The following is a 21,846-nucleotide window of genomic DNA, read 5'->3' on the forward strand; positions in this document are numbered from 1 at the left end:
GTCTGGAATATGAGGATTAGTGAGGATGCATTAGAATTGAAGCAGATTAATTTTTTAGACCATTTACACTATAATATGTACACTTGATGCAATTAACCTTTTTTCCTAAAACTAAATTTAATTGCTGAAACAAAATTTAATTACAGAATTAGTTATCAGTATTAAATACATACTTATAGATATCCTCAACTCATTAATTTTAAAAAGAGGAAATGAAGAAATTAGGTAATAAAAAGTAATCTGTCCAAAGTCAAAGCATATTTTCAATCATTTTTGTTACCCAAGATCTCAAAGTTAAAATACTGGCTATTTAGAATATTCCTCCCAGTTTACTTGCACAAATACAAAGTGGGCTTTGTATTTGTATACAGATGCACATGTGTATAAGCACATATAAGAGATACATGCACACAAATATCTCTATGCTGCTATAAAGTGATTGTTGAGCTCAAGAAACCTTCTCAATAACATTATCAATGTCAATCATTTTAAATAGTGCAAGGATTCCCTAAGCTTCAGAAATTGTCATTTTGGGGTCAGAGAGATAGCATGGACTTTGGGCATTTGCCTTGCATGCAGAAGGACAGTGGTTCAAAACCCAGCATTCCATAGGGTCCCCCAAGTCTGCCAGGAGCGATTTCTGAGCATAGAGCCAGGAGTAATTCCTGAGTACTGTAGGGTGTGACCCAAAAACCAACAACAACAACAACAAAAAGCCAATTTAATAATGTTTAGTAGCAGCAACAGCAATGTCAATCTTGCCCTAACTAGAATTTAGAACAAAAACATTTTAATTCAATTTATTCTGAGCCAAAGGAAATCATTTTTGGTGAATAGAGGCCCTCCATTATGGCTGTTTAGTATGATGGTATGTAAATAATCTTCATTAAACAAAATTACCTGGTAATACTCTAAATTTTGATATCTAGCAGCAAGTTGGATAGATAAAATAATTTTAAAATGTTGATAGGCATAAAGTATTTTGAAACCTCTATAACAATAGTAACGAGATAGCGAAATATTTGGGATTTATATTGGTGATAGTTACAGGAACCCACTGAAATTATGAATCGTCATTAGTTCACACAATCAAAGTAAATGTCAAATTTCATTTACAGGTAGATATAAATAAAAAAGTGATTATTTCTTTATTTTACTGAGCAATTATACAATAAAATAAAATAAAAGGTAACCAAACTGTCAAAAAATAAGAATGTCTAATCTCGTGCATACTTTTTCATGCTATTTTACTTTAAAAACTGGAAGAATGCATAGCTTCATTTAGGTAACAAATGACGGCTCAGGCTTTTACAATGGAAGCTGCATTACATTCTAGTTGTGTGAAATGGGAATTGTTTTCTGAAAAATCTGGGACTCAAGATTCCTATGGAACAGCAATCCTTTTAACTGGGCAATCTCAAGTTTGTTCTCAGACTGTGCTTTCAGCCATTTCTTTAGGTTTAGATCTCATTCTTACTCAAAGGAAAGAAATGTAACATTAATGATGCATGGTATTAAAAAACATTCTACCATATTCCATGATTTCAGATCTGCTTAGGTGACAGAGAACCATCTGGATAGAAGGAAGAGGTTGGAGTGTGTACTTGGATACATGAATTGTTACCAAATTTAATTTTAACTGACAAAAAATTAGATTCTCAACTAGGAAGGAAGGTAAGGACTTTTCTGATCAACATCTTGAAACAGTTTTTAAACTAGTGAGTCTAGAAGCTTTGAGATGGTGGTTTGGTATTATTTATCTGCAGTGTTACTTGTGGGCAGGTTTATGGAAAGATGACAAATTTTTTCTCTCTACTGAATTTCGACTTCATGTTTTCATTTAACTTTTCGATATTTTCATGGAACTAAATTTTTCCATTTTGTTACTTTGGTTCATAGATTCATTTAGTTGTATTATGTATATATTTTAATGGCCATAATACTTATCCATTGCACAGATTTTTGAGAGAAATATAAGGAAACTAAACTAACATTCATAACATTTATTGTGAAGACATGCAAAAGAATTAACAGAGGACAAAACTTTCAGGGTAGATAAACTTAACCTGACACCCATCTATAATATCAAATTTATTCCTGCATTTCTTCTCAGTTAAATACATATGATGCAATAGCTATACCTCCAGGGAATGTCCAAATGAACAGTGATCATTATCTGTTTTATTTATTAAAATGCCCCTTTTGATTTTGATTTGAAAGAATTACTCTACTTAAGTTAAAATTAAAAAAATATCTAATGTGTTCAGTAAAATTATGGCAGAAAAAGAATGTGTATTTACAAATAGAATCTACCTAGGAAATTCATTTGCTTCTAACGCAACCCTCAAATACAGCTTAAATCCAGCCATCCTTAATTAAAAATGACACAATATCATTATAGCTGTATATGCAGATCTGGAACATGGTGACAACAGTTTAAATCACATTACTCACCCGCATGATCCATTATACTCAAATTTTCCCTGATTCAGTTGCATCGCTAAATCTGTCAAGAGACAAAAATAATTTAGCATCTTGTCTCCCTGACGGACAGTACTGATGAGGTCATCTTTAGCAATGGAAATCAGATACTGATCCTGGGTCAAAAGGTCCTTTTTTAACACCCTAAAGCACCTCTGGTTCTGTTTATGGCAAACAACTCTCTTGCACACTGAAGTGACTTCGTATTTAATTTAAACATAAAATGTGTTTTTCACAGAGATCATGCTAGAACCGCCATTAAAATTAGATTCGATAGTGAAGTTGCAGAATTCCTTCATGCATTGAAGGTGGATATGTTTCTCTCCAGCCTGAGCTAGATGGAAGAAGATACTTCTTATCACTCCATCTTAGATCAAGAGTCATTGATCTCAGGTTAGATGAATAGTTAAATGAAGAGTCAATATCATTAGTTGAATAGAACAGTTTGATTTAAAATGATAAAAAAATAAAGTAGTTAATTATCATTTTAAAATTAGTGACTTTTGTCTCTAACTTGTAGACTTAAGGAGAATTCTTCTAGTAGGCAATTCGACATTGACAGGACATAATTTATGACTATTTTTTTGCAGTGAAAAAAATCTTCATTCTTTTTTAATCAACAAAAAAATTAATGGATAGGGCTGGAGAGATAGCACAGCGGCAGGGCATTTGCCTTGCAAGCAGCAGATCCAGGATCAATGGTGGTTCGAATCCCAGCATCCCAAATGGTCCCCTATGCCTGCCAGGAGTGATTTCTAAGTGCAGAGGCCAGGAGTAACCCCTGAGTGCTGCTGGGTGTGGCACCCCCCAAAAAAATAAAATTAAAATTAAATGGGTAAACTAATACTTTTAAATGTGTGGCTATGAAATAGTATATTTTATATTGCTTGTTAACAAGTAAGTGGTAAAAAATTATTTTTAAAAATACAGCAAAAACGTTTGTGAAAATTATTACAGCTTGCCATGGTTCTCAGTCGGTGAGACTATACAGCTGCTGACATCATTTCTTTTTCATTTCAACAATTTATCTGTTTATCTGTCTCTCTCTGTTTGGGGCCATAACTCATGGGGCCATAACTCATGGTGACCATCAGGGTTTAAGTCTCAGAAATCACTTCTAGCAGTGCCCAGGGGACCATATAAGCTATCAGTTACGTGCAACTGGGTTGGTTGCACAAGGCAAGTGCCCTACCCACAGTGCTATTATTCCAGCTCCTCTGTCTCTCTTTTTTTTTTAAATCTTAAAATAACTTTAATGGCAAAAACATTAAAAATATTTAAAATCATTGTATCTTGCAATGGGTGGGACCTCAGGGATAATATTGGAGATAATTTTACACTGATTGGTGGGATTGGTGTTGGAATACAGAGTGGCAGAAACAAATGTATTATGTGCAGTTATGTAAAACATGGTATTTGCATAAAATAATTTGTAATTAAAACAGAAAAATGTGTGGTTAGATGTAAAACAATAGATTAATCCATAAGCTTATCTAGCACATAGTTGCTCTTAATGCATTGAATGATTGAATACCAAGAAAATCTTTTGATATAATTAAAGTAAGTATTGTCTTTTGGAGGGAGTGAGACTGTCAGTGCCAGGAAGAATGGGTTTGTATGGATATCTGGTCACTGTTCAGTATAAAAGGACAAATGCAGAAGTGATTCTAGTTTCTGATTACAGGCAGTTCTACTAAGGGAAGGGAAAGGGAGCCAGCTATAGGTTGGAAGTCAAAGAACCTGCAATCAACCCATATAACAGGATACAAGATGCATAGAAAATATGAGTGTATGAAAGATGACCAAGAGAAAGAAAATATCCTCAAATTGGGAAACAATTTATAAAGCAAAGATGTGAACAAGAATTGCTGCACTTTCTTGGTATGATCAACTATTTGCGATACGCTGTGGAATGAGCAATAAAAATTAATAGGTTTTTAGGGAAGATAATGTAGCCACACTTGATAGTTATGTTAGGTTCATTCCCAGGGGTCATTCTTGGGGGTCTTGAGATCCAATCAGGGCCAGCCATGTGCAAAGCAAGCACCTTAACCATTATCCTTTTTCTCTCACTGAAAAGTGAACAAATTATATGCCCTATTTTCCCTTGTTCTGGGTGAGCAATGAGAGACTACCATCTTGCTATCTCCAACTTAAAATAGTGACCTTAGGTTTTTAAGCAACCCTCAACATTTTTGCTTTTGCATTTATAACCATTTACTTCTCTCCCTTTGAGGGGAGGATGGAAATTACTATATATTGGGAATCTGCTTTGAATGTAGTTTGAAGGACTTAACTACAGTACTTCTAAGAAGGTCTGATTTCCTGAAACCATAAGCAGAATCTACTCTATGCCATTTGGCACTGTCACTGATATCAGCTAAATGTTAGCACTGAGAGTACTTTCTATAGGAACAAAGAGTCAACTTACACTGTACAATCTACCCAAATTCTTCTCATCTAACTCGTCCCTGGAAATGAAGGTATGTTCAACAGAAAAGGAATGTCGGGCAATATTTTGAAAAGTTTACAAAGTAAACATGGTAAAAGGAAAGAAAAATTCAAAGTTAAAAGTATTATCTATAATCATTATTTTGTGGCTTTATTTTGGGCTCTTAATTCCTTGCTGTTTTATAAATCCAACAGCACGTAGTTTTTCCATATGTCTACTTTCTTTAAAAAATGCCCACAGTGGGGCCGGGTAGGTGGCGCTGGAGGTAAGGTGTCTGCCTTGCAAGCGCTAGCCAAGGAAGGACCGCGGTTCGATCCCCCCGGCGTCCCATATGGTCCCCCCAAGCCAGGGCGATTTCTGAGCACATAGCCAGGAGTAACCCCTGAGCGTCAAACGGGTGTGGCCCAAAAACCAAAAAAAAAAAAAAAATGCCCACAGCTAACTGATAGCAACCAATAGTAACTTCTCATGGAATTTGAGGTCAGTGGACAACACTTCGTACCTGGGGTCTGATAGTTCAGTGAAACCATCTGGCAACCAGCATTCCAGAAAATCTGAGGCATGTAATTACTGGAATCAACTCGGCCTCCCTTGGGATATATGCGACTCATTTGCCGTTTGTTATAACTGGGCAATGCATTAAGGAAAATGAGATAAAGAATATTTCGGCAATGATCAATAAATAACCAAGGTCCATATCAACAGTGATACGTATCTAGATAATGGAGAGCAAAAATCACATTCACAAATAATGCTTAGGAGAAAACCATAACTTCCTCATAGGTTATGAAATCTGTGCACACTTGGTAGATTTTTCCCTGTTGTTCTCTTCAGAGGTATGATTTCATTAGCGCTACAACTACCAGTGCATAATAGTCACTGGTCTATTTTAGAGGCTCTTGTCAAACTAAAATTGCACCAAACGCTCATTCCTTAATCTCTAAGGATACTTCACAAATTCAATGGCATGTGTCTTCAAGTAGCCGAGACCAACAGATTCATTAAAAGAAGACATGTTATAATGAATATTGCGTTCTGTAAGGAAAAGCAGACATTCAGAACCATAACAAATATTCACCAAAAGACAAGCAATGCATATAAATTTCATCCCAGATTAGGAGTCTTGGAAGATAGAGATGACATTATCCTCTCAGCAGCTACTACATTCATAATGACCTGCAGATGGAGACAGATGATTAAACTAAAAAAAAAAAAAAAAAGAAGAAGAATTAAATCCAGAGTCATTAAATAAATTATGCGTATAGTCACCCTGAAATATGTATATTTGATGATGATTATCATGCCGATGATGGTTTCACAGGCCCATAAATGATTACTGCAAGTTTCTTACATTCTTTATATATTTAGAGACCAGCTGGGGATTTAGAGACTGTATGAAATATACCTACTAAATATGACACCACACCTCCAATGGGAATAATCCATAGTCTCTCAGAGCCATCCAGTGGACAGTGATGGGAATGGCAGCACAAAGAGACTGCAGGCCAATATCACTTGACTGCCAGGTTTGTCCCATAGAAACAAGGTGAGGAACACTTTTAGTGCACACAACAGAAGCCAACAAAAAACAAAACAAGACAAAGTAAAACTAAGGCAAAAATTCAGACACATAAGGCTGATCAAAGAGAAGCAGACAGCAACAAACATGGGAGCATTTGCTCTTTGGTGTTACCTTCAGCCACATGGAAACCTTGGAACTTTACAGGCTGTGCATAGTTGATCATTGTGGACAAATACGGATGAATGTTGGTGGTGGCACCTACATATTTATAAGATGCCATCCATGCCTGCTCGTCTTCCACAGTCACCAGGCCCTACAAGCACAGGAGGGAACGCACACATCAATTACTTCGCTGTGCCTAAAAGCCTTCCTCAATCAAGGAAACAGAAAGATCTTTGACCCCTTACTCAATTACTTGTTTTTGTTTTTGGGGGGACATGCCTAATGGTGCTCAGGGTTTACTGCTGGCTCTGCATTCATGGATCACTCTAGAAAGGCTTATGGGACTATACAGGGCGCCAGGGATTTAATTCTAGTCGGCCACTTGCAAATGATTATAATAGTTTTACAGTTTAATGTTTATGTTAGCAGCAAATGATGTACAAGGAGGTAACAAAATTTCAAACTTATCTTACCATTTCAAGGCATACCTTGACTTTTCAAAGGACTTTAAAGTATTATTCACAACAATATTGTGAAAAACATAGAGACCATTGTATTTCCAAGAATAAATAAAAAATAAAAAGACAAAATACAGCGCCTCTTTAATTTCACTGAGGTGTTACACGGGTGCAGAAATTCTGCTCAAGTAGGTGACTGGTGTGAGGAACAAGCTTCCTCCTTCCATCCATCTTCCCTTTTCTCCTTCCCATCCTTCATTTCCTTCTTTCCCTTCTACTTCCTTCCCTCTCTTTCTTTCTTCCCCCTTCCTTCTTTCTTCTTTTCCTTCCTTCCTTCCTTCCTTCCTTCCATTTTCCATCTTTTCTTTCTTTTCTCCCTTCCTAACACTCTTCCTTCCTACCCTCCTTCCTCCCTTCCCGCTCTCCCTTCCTCCATCCCTCCTTCCCTCCCTCCCTTCCTCCATCCCTCCATCCCTCCCTCCCTTCCTCCATCCCTCCTTCCCTCCCTCCCTTCTTTCCTTCCCTCCCTCCCTCCCTCCCTCCCTTACTTTCTTCCTCCCTCCCTCCCTCCCTTCCTCCCTCCCTCCCTCCCCCTTCCTTCCTCCCTCCCTTTCCTCCTTTCCTTCCCTCCCTCCCTCCCTCCCTTCCCTCCTTTCCTTTCTTCTTTCCTCCCTCTCTTCCTCCCTCCCTTCCTTCTCTCTCTCTGAAACCACACCCAAAAGTTCTCTGGCTTATTATTTCCAGCTTGATGGAACTCCTCATAAAGCTTGAGGGAACAGGGGGTTCCAGGGTTTGAACCTGGGTCAGCAGTGTGCAAAGCAAATAATCTACCTGCTGTGCTACGTATTTCTCCAGTCTATGGATGTGTAACGAGTGGCTACGTGCTAAGGATATGGCTGGCCTGGGACTACACTTGGCTAAACACTTCTCTAGAAACTAAGTTAAAACAGAAATACATTGAAAGGAAAAGGAATTTTTCTCCTGAAAATCTGATATCCCACTCTACAGGACTCATAAGAACTGCATAATTTTGCATAAAGAAAAAGACAGGGGCCAACAAAGGATGGACCTCGGTTCGAATCCCATCATCCCATATGGTCCCCCGAGCCTGCCAGGAGCGACTTCTGAGCGCAGAGCCAGGAGTTACCCCTGAGTGCCTCTGGGTGTGACTCAAAAAACAAAAGAAAAAAAAAAAACAAGAAAAAAGACTCTTATTTTTGTTTATTTCTTGGTAACTCAGAATATTACCAATAGAATCAACACTAAAAATACCTTCAGTAGTGATTGATATATTTTTAGAACTCTTAAAATGTTATTTTTATACAGATTGATATAGTTAGATAAACCAAATCATTAGTATAAAATAGATCAGACTGTTTTTCATATACGAAGACTTGAGCTCAGCATCTTTAAGTCATGACACTGATATCATTTATAAAACCAGAGATAAATAATGTAACATATTAGGGTTTTTAGAATCAGTGTTGTCAAATGTTTTGTGTTCCCAAGCATGGAGGGAGAATAGTAATGTGGGTTTAATGAAAATATGTAACATCAATTACATACGCAACCATGTGCTGCGCTTACCTTTTACTGTCAGCAACTTTGTGGAGCAGAGATCAGAAAGTTCTAATCACTGACTACGTAAGAGATGGAGGCTTGGCCTTGAAGAGGCCCAAAACTTCTTCACAGCCAGTTAACTAATAAATACCAGCCATTTGTTGGCACCAAATTTATTAAATTTTAGTATGAGATAATTTCAAAAAGATCAGAGACCGAGCTCAGAATTATCTGTAGTGATTCCAAACTTAAGATTTAGAAAGCAAGACAATGGAGTCTTGCCCAATAAGATTAGAACCCACACGCAGCAAGGAAACATTCGCTGAAGGTCTGGATTACAGAATTGAAATGACAAAGGTAATTTCCTATTTGTAATGACCATTAGTCTCATTACTATATGGGGCAGATCTTAAAGAAGATCATTCTTATTGCCTTTAGTTTAACTTTTTTGGTTCTGGGCCACACCAAACTGTTCAGAGCTTACTCCTGGTTCTACTGTTGTGGATAACTTTGGGGCAGCTCTGGGAGTCATGTTGGGAATTGAAACTGGTCTGCCATGTAGGAAACAAGCATCTTACCTCTGTACTATCCCCAAGTAGTTGTTCCTGCCCCAAGGTAACATTTATGTCATGAATAAATTTGAACAGGATAAATAAAACTAAAAATGTCCCTTTTGGGTTTTCTTTTGTTTTTTTTGGGCTACACCCGGTGATGCTCAAGGGTTATTCTTGGCTATGCACCCAGAAATTGCTCCTGGCTTGGGGGATCATATGGGATGCCGCGGGGGTTGGGGAATCGATTCGCAGTCCATCCTAGGCTAGTGCAAGCAAGGCAGACGCCTTTATGTCATGCTCCACCACTCTGGCCCCCCAAAATGTCCTTTTATTTTCCAGGTAGTAAAATAATTAGTAATATAAAATCCTAGAACATATTCAATGTTTAATTAATAATCTTTTCGAATGCCTATATACTTCGAACTCAGACAAACCTATATTAGATTTGCTGATGTTTTAAGTATTTAAAAGTGATGCCTTTCTTTTGATCATTTTATCTGAAAATGTGTTAATGATATGCACTCCTATTTTAGGAAGGAAATATATAATTCCAAAGAAGAGAATACTTGACAACTATGAGGATACGTAGTTCTACGTAAGATCTATTTTAGGATAATTATCTTATTCACCTATTCTAGTTGTATATTTTTTAAATCAGGATTTGATCATTTCATCACTTTTATTTATAGGGAACACTGCAAATATGTTGGCGAAACACCAATGAGGTCAATCCTGAGAATGCTTGAGGGCCTCATGGCCCATATCTGGCAGTCCTCATTAGCCACATGGTATAAGGGATTGAACCAGAACATGCTCTTGCTAGTTATGTGTTTTACAACTTGAACTATCTCTTTCATCCCACTGCTGTCTTTCTTCTGAAGATTTATACTTAGGTGTATCAAGTATGTAAATATTATATCTATAAATAGCAAGCCTGAAATTCCACAGGGTGGGGTGATAGTTATGATACCTAATACATGTTTAATATTAAAGGGATATATATGGATTCTCATAGTAAAAACTAAATGCATAAGAAAATGATTTTATTACCTTTTTATTGTTTTCGTGCTCAAGGTCATCTGAAGCCTAAATTAGAGAAAAAAAATAAATAATTTCCCCAAAGGGCAAAGCTCCCAATTTGCTTCTCATGCATATATAAATATTTAAACATGTTAACTTGTTATTCTATTTACTTGGTAAAATGGGAAATTATTGATGAAATGAAGTCATGGAGAAAAGGAAGTAGCAAAAATAGAAATTTTGTGATCTGTCTCAAATACCAGAAAGGCTATTGATGTCAATGGTAGCTACTTTTCCTTTTTTGGTAGTTTTTATTTAGCTGCTTTCTTACAGTTATTTAATTAGCAATTTGCTCATGGAATGTGGGATATTATTAACGGGACTACCTTCTCCCATTTTGAAATGACAAAAAGCATGAATAGTCGTTCAGGCAATACAACAAATAATTCCGTGTATTGATTACAAAAACTTTTGGTGATAGAAAACATAAAGGTTAATGAAGAGTCTCAATGGGCATTCATCTCAAAGTATATGCTCTTTATGCTTTTTTATGGACCAGAAACCCACCCAGTTTTCAAAATAGATCAGTGAGTTTATGTTATCTTTCCCTTAGAGATAAGATAACCAAGAAAAGAAAGTCGACATGAGCTGGAGCAATAGCAGAATAATAGCATAGCAATAGGGCATTTGCCTTACATGTGGCCAACCCAGGTTCAATTCCCCAGACTCCCAGGTGCGATATCTGAGTGCAGAGCCAAGAGTAACTCCTGAGCACTGCTGGTGTGGCCCCAAGCCTCCCACTCCCCAAAGAAAGTCAACATACTCACTGAAGTTTCTACAACTGGAAACAGAACCCAGCGTTTACTTTCAAATACCTACATGGAACCTCACACTGAGTATCTCACAGATCTCAAACAACCTAACTCATATAAAATATGGATTCTTCTAGTTTACTCTCTTCCGCAGCTCATACACAGGTTGGAGTCATTGTGACTCCTCTCTTTCACTTCCTCACTTTCCACCTCTGAGTCAATTGAGTCCTTGGACTACTCAGTCGGCTATCTCTGATGAGTTTAAATCTGGCCTACTCCAATGGACTCTTTTACTTGGTTTTCCTGTGTCTACTGTTGCTTCCTTTAAAAATAACAGTCTTCATAAGGTAATCAAGGTAATGAAAAAATATATTAGAGGATTTTATGGTGCCATTTTGTTATAGTTTGGGCCACATCTGATGGTGCGCAGGGGTCACTTTGCACATGGCCACTGAGAGTTCAATAATTGGCATCTTATATGGTCCCTTGAGCCCTGCGGGAATGATCCCTGCCCTGGGCACCACTGGAGGTGGTACCAAAACGAAATACACAAACAAAAATGCAAGTTAATTTAACATTTGAATTTCTTGAATATCTCACAGGGGCCTCCAATATTCTAAATCACTTCGTTCCCTTATGTGTGTCCAATATTTTTTGGTTTCCCTCTGCCCTCAGTCAATACTCTCTGTACATACACTCTTTATTGTTAATATTGTGCCCCATCTGCAAGGAGAGATCTTTGTCTATTTCTATTTATCACATATTCCTCTTGATGCTAAGGTTCTGCTTTCTCTAACTCCTCCCATCTCATTATTCTCCATTTTATTTTTACAATTGCATTTATCGTATATTACAATGACTTAATTATAAATTAAATAATGACAGTTACCTAACAGACAATAAACAAGTAAATGGTTAAATCATGATCAGTGTATACTTTCCAGTTATAATAGTTTATTGCCTGATCACCCCATTTAGAAGACTCATTCTACTTAATTTTCTTGTGGTTTTCACACTTCTATAATTTCATAGCTAACAGCTCCTACCATATGGGAGTTATCATATAAATGGGCAGTAAGTCTGACCTTCTTGACACTGTTTGCAACAGCTTCCTTGTGACCTAAGTCATCAGCTGACAGTTCATTTCCAAATTTGTACTCAGGGTGAGCTTCTTCCTCTTGGTCAGCTGTGTGAAAGACAAAAGGAAAAAGCGATGAGGCATTTCCACCAGCAAAAAGTGAAATTATATCCGCAATTCTGGGTTGAAGATAAGCACTAGGAGAAGAAAGTTAAGAGAAAATTGAAATATTTAAAAATGATTTGTTTTAAAAAATAACTCAAAATAAACTCTTACCGACTTAAGGTTAAGAAGACATCTTTTGGGGCCAAGGGGACCACACCCAGAGATGCTCAGGTGTTACTCCTGGTTCTGAAATAAGGAATTACTCCTGGCAGAAATCAAGACCATAGGGATGCCAGGAGGTTGAATATGGGTTGGTCATGTGAAAGGCAAGGATGCTACCCACTGCACAAGTTCTCTGGCCCGAGGATACAGTCTAGAATTTGTTATTTACTACTTCTAGGATGGTGCTATAATATATGACTTGTGCTTAATAATTTTAAGTGAACGATTACTTGGGTCCCAGTACTCTAATCTTAAAAACAAGGGCCTCGAATACCTTAGGGATAGGATTCTGAAGAGAGCATTTTGATTTTCTAAGAGCCCTAAGAAAGGTAGAGAATAAAAGCAATAAAAAATGATTCTGATAACTCTGAAAAAATGACTAGAATTTCCACTTGAATTTTATGAACGTATGACTTGTAGAAGATGATTTAAATATAAAGAGCTTGGGTCTTGCTGGGGATATTGGTGGCAGAAAATGTGCGCTTGTGAAGGGTCGTGCCCATTTTATGACTAAAAATCAACCATGAACAATTTTGTAAACATGGTGCTTAAATAAAGTAGTCATATATATTTTTTCTTATTAATACAGTATTTATTTGTTTCTCTGTCAAACCCTGAGCCAACCATTTTTCCCAGACAGCCTGAGGAAGTTCAGGAAGATGAGCATTTAGGGCAGAAGAGACACAGGAGAAATAGCGATGAGAGGTGGATTCTGCTCCTTCACATGGGGAAGAGGATGAGAAAAGCCACCATCAGGCAAAAGAGCCCCATGGCCTCCGAGAGGGCAAAGGCCAGAATGGCATAGGATAAGAGCTGTTGCTTCAGGGAAGGGTTCCTGGCATAACCAATGATGAGGCTTCCGAATACAGTTCCGATTCCAGCTCCAGAGCCCGCCACCCCTATTGTGGCAGCCCCAGCACCAATGAATTTGGCTGCTGTGTCGATATCCCTAGAAATGGAGCTAGTTTGGAAGTTGCGGCTCAGAACAAGTGAGGTCAAGGAGCGTGGGGCTGAGAGGTTGCCGAGGCTCTCATCTGTTAGCGCCTCTGGTCCTTTCAGCACCACAGCAGAGAGGGGTCTGCTCAGCAACTGGGAAGAGTTCCTGACCAAGGTGGGGGTGGAGACGAATCTGGTGCAGGCAAACATTTTCAGGGGATGAGGGGTTGTGACAGGAAAGCTGCTCCCAGGGCCGAGAAGACAGAGAGGGGCGGGGCAGTAGTTATATTTTAAAAAAAAAGATCTTAGAAGTATTACAGGTTGCTCTTGTAGAGCATCTGTCAAACATGGTTGATGTTTAAAAGGTTTTTAAATAATCTACATATTCTTTTGTAAGAAGGGAAGCTGGAAGTGAGTGCTACTTAATCTTACTCCCAAGAACGTATCTTAGGCTGGCAAAGGGGGCACAGAAGCACTGAATCCACTGGTTCAGAATAGTGACAAGAACTTTATATCTATCTCTGCTGATGGATACAGAATCTCCCACTAGAAAATGAACTGTATATTGGAGTGAAAGTAGATTTGCAGGATTCCCATTCTGTAGGAAATCAGATCCCAAGGTAAGAAAATTTCCTAGTATCAGACAGGAACAGGACAAATTCATTTGTCTCAACCAATGCCAATATAATTTCACACTCTCCAAACACCATGCAACAGACCCATATTTCGAAAACAAAACCTGGTTAAATAATTTCTGAGAATGAACACTCAAGTTGTAACGTTGGGCCAGATGGAAAACAGAGTGGGCAGGGTACGTGCTTTGTAGTTGCCAACCTGGGCTTGACCCCCAGCATCATGCATGATCCTTTGAGCACTATCAAGAGTGGAGTGATCTTTGATTGCAGTCAGGAGTAAGCTCTGGGCACTGCTGGGTTTGCTCCAATCCCCTACTGCTCACATTAAGAAAGCATGTATACATTATGTAAGCCGGATATATGAAAGAAGTCCATAAACAGTATTTAACTTGTTCTAGAATGCGATCTTCTGTTCAATTTGTTATTCTTTTTGATCCTAACTTTGCAGTGTATCTTTCAACTAGCGGACTTTTACAGTGGCCTTCTACTATTTCCAATGATGCAACATATTCTTCAGCTGATGAATTTTTAAAAATTATTGGAAGCATTTTTCTTTTTTCATCATATAAAAGTGATATTTTTCCAACAAATAGTGCCAGATGTTTGAAGTTCCTCGAAGGGTTGCTTTCCCCAAGATGCTCTTCCATGCATGGCAGAGTGTGAGGCAAGAGAGACACTTTCCTCTTGTGCGTGAAAATTCTAGATGAGGCAGTGATGGAAACTTTGATTCAGAGTTGGTGGAATTAAGTCATTATTATTATTATTATTATTATTATTATTGCTAATATGAAGTCTGTTTTGCTGAATATAGCATTTAGTGATACCCTATGTGTTTTAATAAATATATATAAAACTTGACCTAAGGAATTTATTTTACCTAACATTTATCTTTTCAAATTATATGAGTTTCCTTTGAGATTTTTGCTCTGAGGCTCCATGCTCCACGGCTCCCAGCTTGATACCTCCCTTTAATATTCTATTCTTGTTTATTTATTTATTTTTTGGTATTTGAGCCACACCCTGGTGATGGTCAGGGGTTATGCCTGGCTATGCACTCAGAAATCGTTCCTGGCTTAGGATGACCGTATGGGTCACCGGAGGATCAAACTGTGGTCCATCCTAGGCTAGTGCAGGCAAGTCAGGTGTCTTACTGCTTGCTTCAGCCCCTTTAACATTCTATTCTTAAAGTTTCTTGGCACTCATTACTTGTGAAAATGTGAAGTTAAAGGCATAATGGTCTACTAATAGACTACCATCTGCAAATGCAGATGCAATCCGATCTGCCATCCCACATGCTCATTTACAAAGTCATGTTCCCCTTCACCCATGCCAACTGCCTTTGAACCCACATTCATCCTAAAACTGTTTTGATGAATAAAATAAGAAATGATAGAAGCCTGAGAGATAGCACAGCAATAGGGCATTTGCCTTGCAAGCAGCTGATCCAGGATAGATGGTGGTTCAAATCCTGGCATCCATATGGTCCCCTGTGCCTGCCAGGAGCAATTTCTGAGCACAGAGCCAGGAGTAACCTCTGAGTGCCACATATATGTCCCAAAAACCAAAAACAAACAAACAAAAAAAGAAAAAAAGAAAAGAAAAATGATAAAGAACTAATGATATACCAGTTCTAGGCATAGCCCTAATGCAGTTTAATGCTTCTGTTTTCTTTCCTCCCCCACCCCATTTGTTGTTTGGAGATACTCAGAGGATACTCCTAGCTTTGTGTGTACGGGGTGGGGGGTGTCACTCTTGCATTCTCAGGGAATTTATACTGCAAGAATCGAACCCAGGCCTCATACATACAAAGTTACTATTTTAGTCAATTGAGTTCTCTATACAGTTTTATTTCCTGCTCCTTGGATCACTGGCTCTTGGGGTGCTCCATCTAGGAACTTACCCTTCATACTGTGAGAAGCAGCTCAACTGACAAGGGGGGTCTGGTTGGGGTATCCAGCTGAGTTCCCTGCAGTTGGCTTTCTTCAGCTCTCAGACACCTAAGCAAGTCAATCTTGCAACTTAATTTGCAGATCAAGTGGCCCTCAATCTTATCTGCTAGCAAGTGTATGATACACTTAAGTAAGTACCATCACCTTAGATCTAGACAAACTACAATCCTATGAGAATTAATGATAAAGTAGTGTTTGTAGTCTGAATTTTCGAGTAGTTCTCTGCACAGCTATAGATAAACACTCATCATGAAAAAAATAGCAATTTTGGCATCGTGAGCCTTCCCAGTCTTAGAAAAATATGTTCAAGTTTTTAGGGAGTAAGTTTAAACCTACATTAAAACTGTATTATAAAGCAATAGTTATCAAAACAGCATGGTATTGGAATAAAGACAGACCCTCAGATCAGTGGAATAGGCTTGGTTACTCAGAGAATGCTCCCCAGACATACAATCACTTAATTTTTGATAAAGGAGCAAAAATTCCTAAATGGAGCAAGGAAAGCCTCTTCAACAAGTGATGTTGGCACAACTGGTTAGACACTTGCAAAAAAGCAATCTCAGACCCCCAGTTAACACCATGTATGAAGGTAAAATCCAAATGGATTAAAGACCTTGATATCAGACCTGAAACCCTAACTATATACAACACCACGTAGGTAAAAATACTTCATGACATTGAGACTAAAGGCATCTTAAAGGAGGAAACAGCACTCTCCAAACAAGTGGAAGCAGAGATAAACAGATGGGACTATATTAAGCTTAGAAGCTTCTGCACTTCAAAGGAAATAGTGCCCAGGATTCAAGAGCCACCCCATCAGATAAAGGGCTAATATCCAAAATATACATGGCACTGACAGAACTTTATAAGAAAAAAACATCTAATCCCATTAAAATGGGAAGAAGAAATGAACAGACACTTTGTCAAAGAAATACAAATGGCAAAAAGGCACATGAAAAAATGTTCCACATCATTAATCATCAGGGAGATGAAAATCAAAACTATGAGGTACCATCTCATGCCACAGAGACTGGCGCACTTCACAAAGAATGGCAATAACAGTGCTGGCGGGGATGTGGAGAGAAAGGAACTCTTTTTCACTGCTGGTGGGAATGCCCTCTAGTCCAACCTTTATGGAAAGCGATATGGAAATTCCTCCAAAAACTGGAAATTGAGGTCCCATATGATCCAGCTTTACCACTCTTAGGAATATACACAAGGAACATAAAAATACAATACAAAAATCCCTTCCTCACAGCTATATTTATTGCAGCTCTATTTTCAATAGCCAGACTCTGGAAACAACCAAGATGCCCTTCAATAGATGAATGGCTGAAGAAACTGTGGTACATATATTGAAAGGAATATTATGCAGCCATCAGGAGAAATGAAGTCATGAAATTTTTCTATACATGGATGTACATGGAATCTATTATGCTGAGCGAAATAAGTCAGAGGAAGAGAGGAAAACACAGAATAGTCTCTCTCATCTATGGGTTTTAAGAAAATAAAAGACATTTTTGCAGTAATTCTCAGAGAAAAAAGAGAGGACTGGAAGGTCCAGCTTACTACAGGAGGCTCACCACAAAGAGTGATGAGTGTTGTTTGAGAAATAACTACATTGTGAACTATCCTAACAATGAGAAGATATGAGGGAAATAGAAAGCCTGTCTAGAGTACAGGCAGGAGTGGGTGGGGAGGAGGGAGATTTGGGACATTGGGTATGGGAATGTTGCGCTGGTGATGGGGGGTGTTCTTTGCATGACTGAAACCCAACTACAATCATATTTGTAATCAAGCTGTTTAAATATATAGAAAAAGAGATATAAGACATCAGAAGTTCTCAACATAGTCTTAGATTTGAAGTTTTACATTTATTTTATAGCTAGTTTAGTTTTGTTTCGAGAGTTCTCAGTCTCAGCAGCATGATGAAAGAAGGTGAAGGCTGACCAAACCCCAAACTGAAATGGACAATGTTTTACCCATAAAGCAAAGTGTGAACTATTTGTTCATTCTCAGCTCCAGTTCACTTGCAAGGCAATAAAGGTCTATTGGAAATATCTGACAACAAATATGGTCCAGATGATAAATACAGGAACTTTCCTGGTTTACTAGACAAGGTGATTGAAGGCACTTTGTCAGTATTCAGAGTATGAGAGAATAAGGCTTTATGAGAGAATAAGGCTTGGAGCCCAGGAACTAGAAGCAAAGGCAGGAAATAGGAGGACAGGTATGGCACAGAGAGCTTGGAGCCCAGAAGGACTGAGACCACCTAAGCCCTTTAAATAGTAGTATTTGTAGTAGGGTGGATAGGCCTATGTTTCTATGGTTTCCAGTCCCCTACCCCGGCAGGTGGCCCATTGTGACTTCAGTGATCGATGATGTCACGGAGGCTAAATAAGCAGAGCCTGTGGGTTCTAGGCTCATTTGCCTTCGATAAGATTTTTCATTGGAAAATATGTGGGATATATTTCCCTTTTCCAGTTCAGTTCTAGCCATTTTGTTTGGCATGCTCTTTCTTGGCTCTGCCATGTCACTTTTGATCTATTGGATCAAACACCAGGTAAGCACCAGGTAAGGGGATTTAGTCACAGGCCACTGTCCAAGAGACATCAGAGAAGCACAGAGACTGGGAGTCTGAAAGCAGGGTAGACTAGTACTCTCTCACAGACTACGGGGCAGGGATATGGGGTCAAGGGAGAGACAATTTTGCCTCAAGTGCAGAGACTGTTTGGGTGTTGTGGCTGGGTCTCAGAGAAGATCGCCACATGCAGTGCTGCTGGAGAACTGGCTGTTTCTTGGGAGTCTCAGCTCTGCACAACACAAGGTCCAGACCCATGAGGGGTTCACTTTGATCGAACTTCTAGGACAATGCGAATGAGTCTGAGAATCGCTCAGCAGAGGGGATCAGGGCTCTCCCTGAGGAAGGACATGGACCAGGCCCTTGTTCTAGGAGTTTCCTCATCAGAGCCTGCTGGCACCAAGTCTGGGCCTGATTCTGAGGAGAACCCAAAGGTTTTGGTATCTTTGCTGATACCCAAGGCAGAAACCTGACCCTGAGTTCGTCCTGGGAGGCTCAGAGGCGCCAAGGCCGCCCCCATCCTGGATTCAGCTCTGGGCCGTCCATATTCACTGTATGTCACCTGCCTCCCTGGGCCTCTTTCCTCGGGCAGTCCCTCCTGCTCTGCCTCTGCCGGCCCCCCCACCACCTGGGCCACCCAGAGGCAAAGGCCAAGGCAAGAGCAACGACTGCGTATACCACCCAACACCGGAGTTCTACTCCATGCAACCACTCCCGGCTCCGTTCCCCATGGTGCAGAGGCTCTCTTTGGCCTGGCCCGAGGAAGAGGATGACAGCGACAGTGACAGCTCCGGGTCCTGCGACATGGGCAAGCCCCCAGGCTGTGTCCTGGGCCTCTGCCATCTGGCCCAAGCCTTGGCACGTGGCCTCCGATCCAAGGTCCCCTCTCTGGACACTCTGTCCACCGTCATCTCAGAAAACGTGGCCTTTGAGGAGGTGACTGAAACTCCTGGGGACACCCTCCTGGGATCCCCCCGAATTTCTCCCCCTCTCTCGGGCCCTAGCCAGAGCCCAAGCCCCCAGGCCAGTCCGGGGCCTTTGCCATCGGGTCCAGGCCTTGGCACATCATAGCAGAGCCAAGGCCCCTTTTCATCGGGCCCTGATGCTTCAACTCCTCCGCTCCAGCAGCGGGCCCCTGACCACAAGAGAGCAAGGAGAGCTTTCAGGCAGCTCTGCTGCCTGAGTTAGGATGGGGAGACTATAATAAGATTATGTCACATAAACAGTATCTATTTGGAATTAAGAAGGTATATTGCACAAAAGGATCTACGCAGCCAATTTGATGCTTTTGCCATTTTAATAATTATTTCAGTGACATATACTTTGAAAACTCCACAACTTACCACTCTCTATTTCCTCCTCATTATCATCTTCCAAGATGTTAGCGGGTGCTGCAGATTCTCCAGCTTCCATCATGCTTTTCAAAGCTTCAAACTGCTCTGCAATTGCAAACAAATGAAAAGGAGGAGATGGTGGCACATGTTTGATAGTTTACAAAATTTGGGCTCTCAGATTGTCATTAAGAAGGAGATGGAAAGTACCAGGAAGCAAAATGTCAGGCCAATACTTGGTAAACGATTGATTAGTCTCTCCACTTTCTTAGAAGTCTGATGACTTAAGAAACATGCTTTAGCTCGTCATGTAGACATGATGAAAACTACTGAAACCCGGGAGAATTGGCCCAAACTCTGCGCAGCAGGATCAAGAGGGGGGATCTTACTCACAGAATGAATTGAGACAGAAAATGAAAGCACACTGAGGACTAGCAAGAGTTCAGGAAAATAAACTTGCAACTCATATAACCAGGGTTCAAATCCTAGTAAATAAAACCTTTTTAAAGTAAAATATAAAGAAACAAACATTCTAAGAGTCAGAGCATGCTGATAGAAGTATAATTGGTATGTAAACTATTAAAGTTATATGCATATAAATACAATTGGACACTCCTAAAGATGATGATAGCACAACATGAAGAATATTGCTTGGAAACAGGATCACAAAGCATGGAGGAAATTAATATAAGTTGGTAAGACCAAGATACACCACTAAAAATGTGGATGCACCTGAGTCAATCCACTGGAATTAAACAAGTTGATTCCAAGGACAGGTTTGTACAAGCATACATAATGAACATGCAATCACTTATTCTTGACATTTTATAGTAATAAAAACCACCAAATGAGCATGGTTATAGTATATCTTAATCCGTGTCAGACACTCATGCTGTTTTATACAGTAGAATTAAATTTAGTACACATATTTTATATCCTATGGACATAAGTACTTAATTGGTTGAATTTCAAAAATTAATCATCAAAATATTTAACATAACCCTACTTGTCCTAAAATCTATGTGTACATATCTCTACAGGATATATGGGTAAAAGATATAATCTGGAGTTATTTGACTATTTTCTTCCACTGAATATGAAAGTCTGGGGCCAGAGCAAAAGTATAGCTGGTAGGAATTTTGCTTTGCCTGTAGCTGACCCAGGTTCAATCCTTGGCATCCCATATAGTCTTCCAAGCCCCAATAGGAGGAACCCTGATTTAATCCCCATCACTACAATGACCTTCCTGTACTGAATTAACTGAACAGAATTAACCCAGAACACTGCCAGTTGTGACCTAACATACCTCTCTGAAAATAAAATAGAAAACATTACTATGGCATTATTTTGCAATAAAATACAGTTAATGGTAATAAAATTTTAATATAGAATGCCTAAGAATAAAATAAAGCAAAATAAATTTTAAATATTTCATTTGGGGGTGGGGTGGGAGGAGCTCCAAAGTAGTGCTTGTAGGCCCAAGGGCCTCACCTAAAATTCTCAGCCAACAAGGATAGCAGTTCATTGCAAAAGACTGAAGATGCGATTCTGCTTGGTCCTGAAATACTGGGGTCACACCTGTGATCATGGAGCCCTTCGGGGGCACGGCAGAGATCATGAGCCTCCAGAGATATACTGGGAATGCTCAGGGGACCATATGTTGTCAGGAATGAAAGCTGGGTTGGGTGCATGCCAGGCATGTGCCCTAACCACTGTGTTATCTCTTGGCTTTGCACACATCAATTTCTTTTCTTTTCTTTTTTTTTTGGGGGGGGGGTGGGGGTCACACCAGGCAGCACTCAGGGGTTAATCCTGGCTATACGCTCAGAAAGTGCTCCTGGCAGGCTCAGGGGACCATATGGGATGCCAGTTTTCGAACCACCGACCTTCTGCATGTAAGGCTTCCAGCCCCATCCCACCAGTTTCTAATAATACTAATTATTTTATCTAAAAGATTCAAAGAAAAAATAATCTCAAAGACAATATCT

General features: G+C 39.4%; 2 protein-coding genes across 7 annotated transcripts in view; both read right to left on the minus strand.

Annotated features, from left to right (window-relative positions):
* Nucleotides 1-21,846, minus strand: part of PLCB4 (phospholipase C beta 4) — a 418,068-nt gene that overhangs the window by 49,273 nt on the left and 346,949 nt on the right. For 4 of the 6 annotated variants that reach the window (XM_049780220.1, XM_049780215.1, XM_049780217.1 and 1 more), the window contains 7 exons: nucleotides 19,871-19,966; nucleotides 12,107-12,207; nucleotides 10,240-10,275; nucleotides 6,627-6,768; nucleotides 5,884-5,968; nucleotides 5,436-5,560; nucleotides 2,455-2,506 (listed from right to left, as the gene is read on the minus strand). In XM_049780220.1, coding sequence (XP_049636177.1) covers nucleotides 2,455-2,506; nucleotides 5,436-5,560; nucleotides 5,884-5,968; nucleotides 6,627-6,768; nucleotides 10,240-10,275; nucleotides 12,107-12,207; nucleotides 19,871-19,966 — 637 coding nt within the window. The remainder of the gene's footprint in view (nucleotides 1-2,454; nucleotides 2,507-5,435; nucleotides 5,561-5,883; nucleotides 5,969-6,626; nucleotides 6,769-10,239; nucleotides 10,276-12,106; nucleotides 12,208-19,870; nucleotides 19,967-21,846) is intronic. The other 2 variants (XM_049780221.1, XM_049780218.1) reach the window with 1 other exon arrangement.
* Nucleotides 12,997-13,633, minus strand: LOC126018118 (ATP synthase F(0) complex subunit C2, mitochondrial-like). The gene has a single exon (XM_049780236.1). It carries the CDS (start codon nucleotides 13,570-13,572, stop codon nucleotides 13,147-13,149), a length of 426 nt encoding a protein of 141 aa, XP_049636193.1. The 5' UTR covers nucleotides 13,573-13,633; the 3' UTR covers nucleotides 12,997-13,146.

Source organism: Suncus etruscus, chromosome 9, assembly GCF_024139225.1.
Source record: "Suncus etruscus isolate mSunEtr1 chromosome 9, mSunEtr1.pri.cur, whole genome shotgun sequence".
NCBI classification, from domain to species: domain Eukaryota; kingdom Metazoa; phylum Chordata; class Mammalia; order Eulipotyphla; family Soricidae; genus Suncus; species Suncus etruscus.

Excerpts from the sequence above, each read along its gene's own strand:
- LOC126018118 (XM_049780236.1), bottom strand. The coding sequence starts at position 13,572 with ATGTTTGCCTGCACCAGATTCGTCTCCACCCCCACCTTGGTCAGGAAC.